Here is a 14,723-nt window from a genome sequence, read left to right as displayed (position 1 = left end):
TTCGCTTGTATTTGTTGCACAAGTTGCACAAACCTCTTTCGACAAGGAAACGGAACACGCCATGCTGAGAAAAGAAACAACTAGTGTATAAACACTAAAATTGCCGGCGAGAATACGGTAAGTGGTCAGACTTGTTGCTTGTCGATGCGATGAAGTCTTCATAGGATGAAGTTAAAAGAGTGGGGCGCTTGGATCACGAAGAAGTGCACCCACCGAGCAAACTCAATCTTGAAAAAAGCGTCGATCCGAAAGATCGGATCTGTCAAATGCAGGTCATCGCAAGTGCCTCCACCAGTCAATATGGGGAATTGTACCTCCCGCAAAATGGCGTGAAACCTTGATGCTAAGAATGTCCGTCAACGGCTATAACGGCACCGCGTGGACGGAAGCACGGCACCACGGCATCACGGCACACACAACCGAGGCCAAGCTGGGGGTCCTTAGTCTTACGCGTCAACTTCGAGCCAAGTCTGGTCCCATATCCTGGCAAGTCTCCAGAATTTCTAAAGTTGTGGTTCTCACTCTGAACTTCTATTAAATAGCTTCCTTCGCCCTCATCGGGGTTGGTTATGGAAACGACGAACGACCGGCCCACCATGAAAACACCATCGTATCATCCCCAAGAACAACGACGACCTCACAAGGCACCGTATGCACCTCCACCCGGACTCCCTATTACCGAGCTGTTAGCAAGTCAATATCCCTGACATCGACGGACTTAACTCACTGATGATGATCCGATCTCCCCTCTTCATCTCGCAACTGTTCTTCCCGCCAAGGTTGATCTCCCGTGTCCCGTACTCGTCATGCCGAACCCACACGTTCTCGCCCAGAGCTCCAGGCTCACCTCCAGCTAGACCATACGGAGGAACTGTCCGCCTTTCACTTAGCACACTGACGTGCAAGTCTCGACGAAATTCGATCTCACGGATACAACCGTCTCCTCCATTATACTTGCCTCGGCCGCCTGACCCACGCCGAATACCGAACTCACGGAGAATACACGGGTACCGACGCTCTAGAGACTCCGGGTCCGTGATTCTAGTGTTGGTCATGTGGACGTGTACGCCGGACTGGCCTTCCCAGCTTGGTCCCGCACCGGCGCCGCCTGCAATGGTCTGGTTTCGATGGGATTTAGTAAACGATGACTGACGGGGTGAGAAACGATCGATGACTTACCTCGTAGTACCCGAACCCAGGCTTTGCCTTTCCGTCGACCATCTCACCTCCATACCCAAACGTCAAGTTATTACACGTTCCCTGGCTAGCCGCTGCGGCTTGGAACGCTCTCAACACCACATCCGTCACTCTCTGTGATGTTTCGACATTCCCACCGACTGTTGCAGCACCCAGCGAAGGAGATATAATCGTCCCAGAGGGTATGATGACGTTGATGGGAGCCAAGCAACCCTGATTCAACGGAATATCCTCCTTAACCAGCGAACGCAAGACATAGATGATGGCGCTGAAGGTGATGGCGCGGGGTGCGTTGAGGTTGCCGTACATCTCCCGACTCGTCCCTGTGAAATCAAAAACAGCAGAGCCCTCTTCGCGATTGATGCGAATCTTGAGCTTGAGCTTAGAACCATCGTCCATCTGGTCCTCAGCCTCGAGTGGGAGACCATCGAACTGATCGTGGACTTGGCGGAGAAGGTTTCGGACTACCTTCTCGGCGTTGTTCTGGATTCCGAGCATGTATTTCTGTCGTTGACTGTCAATTGTTCGCTGCTCCGATCACGGGTATCTTGCCTAGATAGACTGCACTTACCTGAACCGTCGGTAGACCATACTCCTTGATCGAATCTTGAATGAGCCTGATGCCCTTCTGATTCGCAGCTATCTGCGCCTTCAGATCGCTCACGTTATCGTTCCACGTCCTTGTTCCAGAAGAACCAGGGTACGAAGCCGGCTTTCTGAGCATGATCTCAGCAAGACCCTCCTCGTCGAATCTGCCCCCGTCGACCATCTTGAAGGATAGGAAGGAAGCTCCCTCCTGCCATATCTCCTTGGAATGCGGCGGCATGGAGCCAGCCGAGATACCGCCAATGTCGGCATGATGAGCCCGAGAAGCTGTCCAAAAGAGGACTTCGTTGGTGTCTTCGTCAATCACTGGTGAGATTACCGTCACGTCGGGGAGATGGGATCCACCGGCGGCCGGGTGATTGGAGACCAGCACATCTCCTGGGCGAAGGGAGTTACCCCAGCGCTCGGCCTGGTAGGCCACCGCATAACTCATGGCGCCTAGGTGACACGGGATGTGCGGCGCGTTGGCTACTAGACAACCTGTAGGTGAGAAAATGGCACAAGAGTAGTCCAGCCTCTCTTTGATGTTGACGGAGACCGAAGTCATTTGCAGTGACCTGCCCATCTGTTCCGCTATGCTCATGAACCGGTGACCAAATACTGATAGCTGGATCGGATCGACCTCATCTGTCTCTGCTGAAAGTTTGACGGCTCCACTGACGGAGCCGAGTGAAGTCGATTCCTTGTCGAGAAGCAGGTGACGAGGAAGCACAGTTGCAATCCAAGACGGCTGAATCATGATGGTCTGAGTCTGGTCCAGGATGATTGCCGGACCAACGACCCGCTCACCCGGCGCAAGATCTTCGAGCTTGAAGAGGTCGACCTCATGCCACTTGCCGCTTGTGTACAACTTCGTAGTGCTAGCCTTCTTGCTGCTCTCTACTAGCCTAGTCTCAACAGACTTCAGAGCTTGCGATACGCTAGTCACGTTGGAATCAGGCGTCTTGCCCAACGCGCGGACGCGAATGTCTTCGACAAGGATGTCGCGGTTCAGAACGAAGCCGAACTCCTCTTCGTGGTGCTCGACAAATTGACGAGTGAAACTCCACGACCCCTCAGGCTTTCGAATCATGAGCGAGCTATTGGTACCTTTGTACCGCAGGTTGAGGAACAGCTCGTGCTCGATCTGTTCATCTGAGAAACCCTGAGCGACCAAAGTCGCTGTAGCTTCATCCATCAAAACCTTGAACTCCTCTGTCAGCTGTTCATCAGAGAGTTCAGAAAGCTCAGCCGCCTTGGGACGCTGAATCTCATGCGTCAAATCAGCCAGCGCCATGCCGTACGCCGATAAGATGGATGACAACCGATGTATGACGACGCGCTCCACGCCCAACGCTTCAGCGACGTCACACGCATGTTGCCCGCCGGCGCCCCCGAATGTAGCTAGGACATGATCTGATGTGCGGATGCCTCTACCTTCGGTGAGCGAGCGTATGGGTCTGCTCATGCTCTCGTTGGCGACGCGAAGGAAGCCGCTAGCGACCTCTTCCGGGGTAAATGACTTCCCCTCTTCGGAGTTGATCTTCTCGGTCAGAGTGTGAAAAGCTGCGGCTGCTGCGCCGTAGTCGAGGGGTTCATTTTCCTTTGGTCCGAAGATGGAAGGGAAGTATTCGGGACGTAGACGACCAAGGAAGAGATTTGCGTCGGTGACTGTGAGAGGTCCGCCTTTGCGGTAGCACACAGGTCCTGGATGAGCGCCGGCAGACTATAAGTTGATGTCAGTTCACGGCACCGAAGAGCTACTAATATGCGGTGGTAACTCACGTCCGGCCCAATCGCGAACAGCCCATTCTTCCAATGCAGAATCGAGCCGCCACCAGCAGCAACAGTGTTGATATCCAACTGTGGTGTCTGCAACGTGACCTCAGCCGTCTCCGTTTCGAATACATGATCATACGTGCCCGAAAAGCGACTGACGTCCGTCGAAGTGCCGCCCATATCGAAGCCAATCACCGGCATCTTGGTCTCAGGGTCATAGCAGGACTTGCCGAAGCCGATAACACCACCAGCGGGACCGGAAAGGATTGCGCGTAGTCCAGAAAAGTTCTGCCAGAGACAGAGCCCGCCGTCGCTTTGCATGAAGAGGAGCTTGCTCGCGATGGCGTCTAGGCCGCCTTTGAAGCCACTGCCAAAGTCGCGGACGTACCGGCGGATGAGGGGGGAGAGATACGCGTCGGCGTTTGCTGAGTTTCCTCGGGATACCATCTTGATCTAGACGGATGTGAGCCTGTGAAGCAGTACATGAGAGGAGGGAGGTTGATCTTACTGTTGGCTGCAGTTCAGAAGACACGGAAACATCGAAGCCCATAGATCGCGCTAGTTCCGCTACCTCATTCTCGTGATCGGGGTAGAGATAGGAGTGAATGAAGCAAATCGCAACACTCTTAAAGCCCTCAGCCTTCAGATCCCTCAACTGGCTTGCTACGACCCCCAGATCAGGCTTCTTGAGGACTCGAACCGGCTCGCCCGTCAATCCCTTCACAAGCTCCGGATCGCTTTCAACATAAATATGCTGTTTCTCCGGATTCTCCAAGAACTCCTCCATCGTCACACGCTCTTCAACCTCGACAACTTTCTCGTACAGATTCTGCAACTTGTGGATACTCAAATCAAAGATGTGCGGCCGGGCTTGGTTGCCAATGACGAGCAAATCCCGGAAGCCTTTGGTTGTTAAAAATGCGACGCGCTCGCCCTGTCGTTCTAGCAGGGCGTTCGTCGCCACAGTCGTTCCCATTCGAACTGATTCGACGTCAGAGATATCGAGGGGCTCATCGCGGGATACTGGTGCGCCTCTGTAATGCGCCAGGACCCGTCGTATACCTTCGGTCGGTGCATCTTTGTAGTTTCTTGGGTCTACTGAAAGGAGTTTGAATACCATCTCTGGTTCATCAGAGCCGGGTATATAAGCGTGCACATCGGTGAAGGTGCCGCCGCGATCTGGTGATATTTTGTAAGCAAAAGACTGTCAGGACACTAGCCGAAAGTCTGCCCACTGAAGCCCTCAACTTACCTATCGCGATTCTAATTCTCTTTCTACTTGGCCCAAGTGAGCCCATTGCGAACAGCGATGAAATGCAGGTGATTCAAAGATAGACTCGTTGGGGTATATCGGATCGGTAAACGCTGAGCCAATTGAGCTAGACACTTGGACGCTTGAGCTCAATGAAGTTATAAAGCATTTTGCATCTCTCCTACCTAGGAGTCCGTCCCCGATCTAATCATCAGGTTGCATATCCCCCGCATTGTTCCCCGAATCGCACCATCCGATCTCCAACACGCAGCTTATCAGGGCTGCCGCATTCCCGGGCTCGGCACCGGAGGCGAACCCCGAAGCCTCCGAAACCTCCTCCGAAGTGGGGCTAGGTGTTGGGGCTAGGTGTGACAACCTGGGGTATCAACGACTCGGCTTGTTGGTCCGAGATAACTATCGCCTCATGAACCTGAGAATCTTTATTCCTGAGCTCGATGAAGTACATCTGATCAAGGACTGTGACGCGTTTCCAACTTGATGGCTGGCTGAGCTCATGGCATGGCACTGAACCAGTTAGCCTGCTATCACCCCTGTCTTTGTTTTTGTCCATGAGGTAGCATCTATCGTGATAGCGAAATGATATCTTTTTGCGGGATAACAGGGAATATCACAGAGTAGAGTAGTCTAATAGAGGATATTGCCTTTGCAAGAGAACCACAGATGTGAGGCCTAGCCCCGGGTACTAGGATGCGGCCACCTGCAAAGGCTTGAAAAGTCCCTCTGACTGGGGGTCATGCAGCTGGCTCTCGAACCGACCGGAGGTTACCCATTGATGAAGACGGTTTCACGACCCGCGCCGTGTGTCAAAACCGAACGTTAAGTCGGGTTGCTAACCCGCTTCAGCCCGATCATTACCGCACTTCATTTGCCTATCGCGCTTTACAGTCGCCGATAGTCCTCGGTTGACGAGTATGGATCCGGATAGCCAAGGCGACATAATTTCAAGTATCTAATATTTATGTTACAACCGCGGATTTTCCTTACTCTGTACCGAAATGCGGAACGAGGCTGCGAGCAACTTATCTCATCTTTAAATCATCCTTGAGATCGATTGGGAAGTTGTTACTGGGTTGCTAAAGATTAGATGAACCCATAATCTGTAGATAGGCATGATATGACATAGTCTGCGTAGACTCTGTACTTATCTTCGGTGATTCTTTAGTCAAGTTCTCTCTTAACTTATCTTAAGAAGTATTTGTCAGATTAGAAGTCCAATTCGACCGCGGCATACAGCCGACTGCGCAGGGGCCAATTAGGGGCCCTATTTACGATTATCGTAGCCAGCCTAACCTACGGTTAGAACCTCCTTTTTATACCTACGCAAATATTTAGATAGTTTAATTAATCTCTTCGTTAACTACGGTTCGAACTAACTACTTTATAATAGGGATATTAATACTAATTAGTAATTAAATTCTATTATTATAGATTAGTAAGGTATCTCGCTACGTAAAAGAAACGACCTCCTAATACCGCACGGGATAGGAGATTCGTACTAATTAACCTTACGGAAGTAGATAAAAAAGGAGGCGATTCTCGAATGCCGCACAGAATCGAGTAATCGTAGCCCTTTATTACCTACGAGAGGTCGACGTTTACTATATTAAACTACGTTAATCGACGGAACTACTTAAGTAATTAGTATTTTACCGTTACTTTAAGTAGCCTTTTTTATTAAATAACTTCCCCGCAGCCGGCCCGCGATTAGAAATTAACTAGCTAAATCGGTAGAAAGAATTCCTTATATAACGACTATCTACCTAATCGACTAGCGCGACGAACGGGCTTAATAATATAATATAAAAGAGCACTACGCGATTAAAAAAGGGGATCTCTAAACGTAGATATTTTTACTTAGTAACGAAGGTAACCCTATAGGAGTTATTAAGCTAAGAAATTTATAGTATATAGAAAAGTTTACTACTACGGGGATCTTATAGGTATGCCCTTAAGCCCGCGATCTAGACGACCTCTTCGTAGCTCCCTTAACTACCCCCCGGGTATTACTTAGGAATATAGTATAGGGGACGGTTTAACGAGGGAGGAGGGGATTTAGAGGTCCTAATAGTATCGAGTTAAGAGTATTACGGATCTCGGAGATTAACCTAGGAAAAAGGCGGCTACCCTAAAGTGGTCCTACGACTTCTTATTAAAGTTATTATTAGCTTAAAAAAAGGCTAAAAAGACGAGGATCTAAGGGAAAAGAAAAGAATCCTCTAGAGGGCCGCTAAAGGGCTTCTTTTTATACTAACTTACGGCATAAGATTACTAATTTTAAGAAATCGGTAACTAGTAAAGATCCCGAGACTAATTATTATATCTTATTACGGTAATATAAACGTCTGCCGCTACTATTATCAAAAGGAACTATTAGAACCTACCCTTTTATACTAAACGAAAAGGAGGATCTTAATAAGTACGATAGCTAGCGATCTAAAAAGGTAATAATAATCGCTAGAAATAATAAAAACGAGAGTAATAGCGAGACGGCAAGAGGAAGCGGGAATCTCCTAAACCCTAATAAATTTATTAAGTAGCGAAAGTACGGATTTGCTATAACTAGCGCGCGGATTAGATATATCCCTATTAAAATTAAATACGCTAGCGATTATTAATACGGGTATAAGCTAGAGTACGACCCTTAGTAAGTTAGGGTAAAGAAAAAGAGGACGAAACCCGATCCTAAATAAAATCCCAATCCCTTATAAGTAAGTAAATATTAACCTAGATTATTAAGGGACGTAAATATATAGAATTGCAAATTAGCCTAACGGTAAGTAAATTAACGCGGTATTAATCTATTTAACTAAGGTCTATAAGAAAAAGGGGCTATAGGGGTAACCCCTATTTTACGAGATCGTAAACGACCTTAGCTATTAGCTAGACGAATAGTTCGTAAGCGCAAGCTTAGGAATCGCAAAAGCGGTTAATAAATTCTTCTATAAGCGAGGGGTACTACTAGCGTAATTATAATCGCGAGAACCTTACGAAATCCTAGTAGCGACGATTACGGAGGAGGAATTCGTAATATAGACCTAAGTATAAGTCGATAGGGCGTATAATCGCTTTAACGAATTTAGAAAAAGGGTAAACGACCTAGATTTCTTTCCTATAATTACTAACGGCAATCTATCGTCGCAGAAGGATATATAAAAACAAAATATAGTACTAAAAGTACGATAATTAATAATTCTACCTATTTCGATCTATAGCTCGTCGCCGCTATTAATACGAAATTCGGTACTAATTAGCTAGTAAAAAAAGAGGTAGACTACCCAAAGTTACTAATAATACATAGCGACGTAAGGATCGCATATAAATACCGAAAATCTAATAATAAATACGAGGTAGTTTATAGACTTTAAAAAGATCTTCCCAAAAGAGAAATTGTACTCTGGGGGGAAGTATAAGGTCTTATAAAAAACCCTAATAATATTTTATAATTACTACGAAAAAGTCGGAATTAGGGAACACTAGTACTATTCGGTAGTTAATATCGTACTCGTAAGCAAAGCCTCTAATTATTACTACGAAGCGGTACGTAATCTCGATCGAAACGACTTTCTTAGTATAATTAACGTAATCCGAAGCCGCTTCGAGACTTATAATAAAAACCTAGAGCTCCTATCTAAGCTACGAGCGATTTTTTTTATATCTATAGCTAGGATAATAGAGGGCAAATTACGAGTAAAAATCCTCGAAGAGCTTATTGATCGAATTAATAAGCTAGCGAAAACCTAGTTAAATGAGGGGACTAACGAGCGGAAAGTCGGATATCTTTATACCATAGTCTAGCGCGTTCTAAAAGCGAAAATAACTCTATATTAAGTACCTAAAGACTACGAGACGCTTTGTTCGAGGCTAAGATCTAGCTTTAATATTAAGGCGAGAATACCGTGCTAAACCTATTTCTAAGCGTACGACGGCCCTTATTAATAATATTAGGTCGACCGAACGTATAATAAGAAAAGAAAGGAAGCTAGGTACGGTAATCGCTAGTAGGGAATCCTAGATTCGTTAAATAGGTAGAAATTTAACTCGCGAGCAGGGTAATAGAAAAAGCAGTATTTTATTTATAAAAAGGATAGATATTAGATAAGTAACTACTCCGAAGAAGAGCGTACTAAATCGTATAAACAATATAGAAAATCGAGGGTAGCAAATAGTAAAACTAGCCCTTATCGATTTAACTAATTCCTCGTTATATATAAGGGCAGATCCGGGGGTACGGAACCTAGTAAAAGTAGCTAATTTAGCGGCCTAAAGTACCCGTACTCTATAAGAGATTTAGAAAATAAGGAAGATCTTACCCCCTATACCGACGAATTAGATTATAATAAAGTCGACGATATTAACTACTCTTTCTTCGCCCCGTTAGCCTCGGGAGGATATACGAGGCTAAACGAACAAAAGGTAGTAAAAGCCCTTAATAAGTAGGCTTTTATCTACGGATAGTAAGGGAAGGTCCCTTAGATAATAGATACGGAGGTAAGTAAAAGGACGAATTTAATAGCGCAGAATTCCACTCTTTTAATATCTAAAGAAAAGAGATAAGGTACTAAGCAATTCTAAGGGTAGCTAGAGGGGTCCTTTTTATACTACTTAGATTACTCGAATACTAAGCTCGTATAGGTATTCTATGCGAACGAAAAGTACGGCCTAAATAATTTCTATAGGATTATCCTAAATACTAGGGTATCGTAATAGTTAATAAGAGGAAAAGGGTAATTCTAGGCGCTATAGAAAATCGCGCTAGTAACGCTTAATATGTTAATAGCGGGTATTATAAAGATTAGCTTCGGCCTAGGTAAGGAAATCGTCGCCCTAGGTACGGTAGAAGTAGAGACGTACTTCGGAACGATAACTTTCTATATCCTACCCGTTAATACCCCATTTTTCCTATATCTAAAAGACATAGATCGACTAAGTATTATATTCGATAATACGAAGAACAGAATCTCTAGCCGTAAGTACTTCGAAATAGTTAAACGACGATAGGGGCACGCGTTTATAAAGCTTATTAACAATACGAAGTTAATTAATTACCTAACGGAAAGTAAGCTTAGATAACTATACCGGAGATTTAGCTACCCGTCGGTCGCGAGGCTATATAACCTCTTAAAGTATTTAGATAATAATAATATCGAAATAGGGGCGCTAAAGTAGTTAACGAAAGTATGCTACTAATACTAAATAAATACGCAGAGCCTACGCAGATTTAAATTTAAATTACGTAATAAGCTTAACTTTAATTAAGAGATCGTCGTTAATATTTTCTACTTAAACAGTCGACCGGTCCTATATATAATTAACGAGGCTATATTATTCTAAATAGGGCAATTCCTGCGGGATCTATAAATAAAAACAGTATAGGTAGCTCTATAAAAAAGCTAGATCGATATATACTAGGGACTACTAAACGGTATTAAAACCGACGCTAGTACTAGTTTTAAATTAGTAGAATTTAAAGAAAATGCGACGGCCTACGGTATATAGTTAAAAGTCGTACCTATCGAAGCGTACTATAGTATTAGAAAGGTAGAAAGGGCGTACTAGTAGTTAAAAAGAGCGTTTAAAATTATTAAAGAGGAAAATCCCGATTCTAACGACGACGAATGCCTCTAGACGGTACTTAAATACTATAACGATATTATAGGGCCTAACGGGCTTATACTAACGCTTTTAGTATTTAGAGCATATCTAAGAACGACCTTAGCCTTATTACCGTCGCTAAACGTAAGCTAGCGAGCTTAAGTAGTTAAAAAAGTAATATAGGCACTGCGCGAGGTAAGTATAAAAAGGTAAATTAATAAGGTAATTACTACGCGCAATAGGCCTAATATAGGGGTTAATTTAGATATACCCCTAAATTCGGATATACGAGTATAGTACGAAATTATTTAATAATAAGCTAGGTTATATAAATTGATTTCTATTAACGAGCGTTCTTACGTAGTCGCGAGAGATCGTAACTAGCTACTCGAGGTATTAATTACGGTAGTTAAACTATATTATATAGATCCTATCGAGGTAATTTCTAGCCTATAAGAAGAAGAAGAGCTAGGGGAAGCTATATAACCCGCAGCAGAGGCATAGGAAATTATCCTTAACGAAATCGTCGTAATAGTATTAATAGACGACGAGGAAGAGGAAATTACTAAAAGGGTACTAATACGTCGCGGGAGACCACGATAGTAAGTACTAACGCGGCAATTTATTATTAATAACAAGGTAATTAATACCTTTTATATAGTAAAAGAGAAAGCCGATTTCGAGCTAGTAGTTAAATTACGTAAGGAAGGCGTAATTATAACTACTAAAAAGCCGTATAAGGGATTAGATCTTATCGAAGTAGATACTCTACGCGATCGAGGGGTCTATCGATTTATCCTCTACGATTTAAAAAAGCATACAAACCTCTATATATTTAAATTGCGAATAGTTCGTAAAATTAAAAGAAAAGGAACACCCTAACCGTACGAGAAGTCTAGATACGTAATTTAGGAGTACGGCGACGTTAAAAAGGCAACGCTACTTATATAATTACCTACTATATAGCGCTATAGCTAACGATTAATAATAGTACTAATAGTATCGCTATGGAAGAAAGGATACGAGATTTAGAGCCGTGATATTACCTAGGTATATACCTAATCGGCCACAGGGCTTATAAGGAAAATCCTAGCCTATTTACTAAAGGAAATAGCTAGTAAGTACTTAGAAAGCACGATTATTAAAGTGCTTAAGCTACTATATAGGCTCGTAAAATCGGGTACCTATTAGTAGGCTACTTACTACGATTTTTATATTAATTAACTATTAATAATTACCTCTACGTACGACCCGTGCTTACTAGTCGCGGAGTACGAAGGCGATTAATTTGGGATCGTTAGAATATAGACTAACGATATATTAAGCCTATCCGATATTAACTTTATAAAAAAAGAGGATAAGGAGCTTTAGAAAGCGGGCTTCGTAGCGAAGCTAAAAGAGGTCCTTATAATAAATACCCCCTTAGTATTTAACGGCGGGATTTTTATAATTAAAAGGGAAACCGTCGTCTTTTAATAAAAGGGGTAGGGTAAAAAGATTAACCTCGTCGACCTAAACGTAACTAATATTAAGAAGCGGTATAAGGCTAAGCTTGCGCAAGGGGTATATATTATAAGTATTTATTAGCCCGAGGTAACTTTTAACTACGCTAAAGTAGCATAAGCTATAGATCTAACTAAACGAGACGTCGAGGTACTTAATAAGCGGCTTAAGTAGTAATAAACGAATCTCGATCGAGGTCTCGTTTACTACCCGATCGACCTTATAACTAGTAAGCTCTACGTCTTCGTCGATAGGTTATTTACGAATAATAACGACCTTACTTCGCAATTAGGGTATATTATTATCCTAGCTAACGAGAGTATAAGCGAGAGCGAATTTACTATATACGGTAATATAATCTATTACTCGTTAACTAAAAGTAAGCGGGTAACGAGAAGTATACTAGCGTCGGAGGTCTATAGTATAATTAACGGCGTTAACCTTTTTTATACGATTTTAACGACGCTAAAAAAGATTACCGATCGAATTAGCCTTCTACCTATTCTAACGGTTATCTATACCGATTCTTACTTACTATACGAATGCCTCGTTAAATTAGGAACGACGAAGGAAAAGAGGCTTATAATTAATATTATAGCCCTTAAGTAATTATACAAAAGGCGCGAGATACTTAAAATCCGTTAGATTAATAGTAAAGATAACCTCGCAGACGCTTTTATAAAAGTAGTACTAAATAAGGGATTAGAGTAATTTATAAGTAGCGGAAAAGTTATTATACGAATAGAGGGATAGGTTATACAAAAAGAATAAAGAAAAGGGGGAAAAGGAGACGACTTAGTAAACGGGCCCGAGGTCGAATTATACCTCTAACTATAGTAGTTAAATCGATAAAAAAAAGAGAAAGTTAGTATTAGATTAAAAGTCTAATTCGACCGCGGCATATAGCCGACTGCGCAGGGGCTAATTAGGGGCCCTATTTACGATTATCGTAGCTAACCTAACCTACGGTTAGAACCTCCTTTTTATACCTACGCAGATATCCAGATAGTTCAATTAATCTCTTCGTCAACTACGGTTCGAACTAACTACCCTGTAATAGGGATACCAACAGTATTAGTTCGCACCTGAGCGATACAATACTGTACTCTTTCGAAATGCCCGAGACCCAAATCTGAGAAGAAACCAAGAACAGCAGAGCCGCGATGTCAACAACCATGATATCAGCGTTGCTCATTCGACCAATATCCATATCGATCGTGCCAAAGAAGCCAAAGTTGTGAGAAAGCTGGACCTATATATCACGCCCGTACTCTTCATCGTCTATCTCTCATGCTTCATCGATAGAGCCAACATCGGTAGGTATTGCATAGGTTCCTTTGAGAGTCTCCATCACTGTACCGGAAACTTTGTTCCTGTCATCCACTTCCTAATTGCGATCAAAATCCTAACCGCGATGCAGGAAACGTCAAAGTCGACGGTATGCCTGAAGAAATCGGCGCCACAAACCAGCAATACTCCACAGCCGTATCCCTCTTCTTCGTAACTTACGTGCCCGTCGAGGTTCCAGCCGTACTCCTCGTCAAATACTTCGAACCCCGCTTCGTTCTCACAGCACTTTGCGTAATCTAGTCCGTCACGACAGTAGTCAATGGTCTAATTCGGAATGTCGGCGGCCTGTACGCCTGTCGTTTGGTCCTTGGCGCTTGCGAAGGCGGTCTATTCCCTTCTCTCAACATGTACCTAACTATGGTATATGAACGAGACGAGATCGCGAAGCGCACGTCCTACCTCGTCTCGTGCATGGCATTATCCGGTGCCTTTGGGGGCCTGTTGGCGTACGGGTTGTTACAAATGGACGGCGTTGGTGGATACGCTGGCTGGAGATGGGTGTATCTCATCGAGGGGGCGTTTAGTATCATATGCGCCTTTGCTGTATGGTTCGGATTGCCTAGCGATGGCCGCAATGCATACTTCCTCAGTGATGAGGAGCGAGTCATCATGGACACGCGGCATCAGGAGAGATTGGACTACATGGGCAGCAACGAGCTTGATTGGAATGAAGTGAAGCTTGCTTTTTTGGACCCAAAGACTTGGCTCAGGTATGTATTGTTCGAAAATTCCAACAACAGAGAGAAGTTGCTGACAACTTCGTTCCAGCGCGTGGACTCAATTTTGCCAGAATATTTTGACAGACGGACTCGGCACTTTCTTGCCCTCCATTTTGCACGCCATGGGTCACGGTACGCTGGCTAGCAACTATCTGAAAATACCCGTGTATTGCTTTGGAGCACTGGCATTCTTCACCTTCGCTTTTCTGTCAGACAAGTACGGAAAGTGCGGCATGGTGAGTTGACCTGCATTCAGCCAATTTCATAATAGAGTAGCTGATGATTCCAATTCCTCTTCGCTACCAATCTTATAGGCGCAGTAGGCTATGTAATACTGATTGTTTTCAGTAACAGTGCTGTCGAATATTTTGCCTGCTTCGTCTGCATTATCGCAGTGTACAACGGCACAGGGCTGAACCTGGCATGGCTCAACGTCAATACAGCACCACAATATCGGCGCGCTACGGCCATTGAGATTCAACAGACAGTCGGCAATACTGCCGGTGCTGTGGCAGATCAGATATACAGAAGTTCACCGTATCTTCTTGTAAGAGTTTCTCGCTTGGTGCCATAGCCGTCACCGAGTGTCTGATCGTCATTCATTGGCTATTCCTCAGACGCCTAGACAAAGAGAAGCAGGTTATTCTGGCCGGGACCGGGCTAGATACGAGGAAGCAGCGGACAGGCGACCGAGACGTTGAGTTTATGCACCGTCTTTGACCATG

The 14,723-nt window shown here is 44.3% G+C and overlaps 3 protein-coding genes across 3 annotated transcripts; 2 read left to right on the top strand and 1 right to left on the bottom strand.

Annotated features, from left to right (window-relative positions):
• Nucleotides 1–637: 637 nt before the first annotated feature.
• CLUP02_16321 (hydantoinase B/oxoprolinase) lies at nucleotides 638–4,859 on the bottom strand (the record flags this gene model as incomplete). Its single annotated transcript, XM_049295245.1, has 7 exons — nucleotides 638–672; nucleotides 728–1,118; nucleotides 1,180–1,701; nucleotides 1,769–3,508; nucleotides 3,568–4,014; nucleotides 4,070–4,740; nucleotides 4,814–4,859. 7 exons carry the CDS (start codon nucleotides 4,857–4,859, stop codon nucleotides 638–640), a joined length of 3,852 nt encoding a protein of 1,283 aa, XP_049152392.1.
• A 4,742-nt stretch (nucleotides 4,860–9,601) lies between these two features.
• Nucleotides 9,602–9,832, top strand: CLUP02_16320 (uncharacterized protein; the record flags this gene model as incomplete). Its single annotated transcript, XM_049295244.1, has 1 exon — nucleotides 9,602–9,832. One exon carries the CDS (start codon nucleotides 9,602–9,604, stop codon nucleotides 9,830–9,832), a length of 231 nt encoding a protein of 76 aa, XP_049152391.1.
• A 3,260-nt stretch (nucleotides 9,833–13,092) lies between these two features.
• CLUP02_16319 (major facilitator superfamily transporter) lies at nucleotides 13,093–14,718 on the top strand (the record flags this gene model as incomplete). Its single annotated transcript, XM_049295243.1, has 6 exons — nucleotides 13,093–13,166; nucleotides 13,235–13,367; nucleotides 13,520–13,989; nucleotides 14,048–14,238; nucleotides 14,313–14,528; nucleotides 14,573–14,718. 6 exons carry the CDS (start codon nucleotides 13,093–13,095, stop codon nucleotides 14,716–14,718), a joined length of 1,230 nt encoding a protein of 409 aa, XP_049152390.1.
• Nucleotides 14,719–14,723: the final 5 nt, after the last annotated feature.

Source organism: Colletotrichum lupini, chromosome 9, assembly GCF_023278565.1.
Source record: "Colletotrichum lupini chromosome 9, complete sequence".
Lineage (NCBI taxonomy): Eukaryota > Fungi > Ascomycota > Sordariomycetes > Glomerellales > Glomerellaceae > Colletotrichum > Colletotrichum lupini.
Note: the sequence above shows the minus strand (reverse complement) of the source record. Positions and strands in the feature narration are given on the sequence as shown.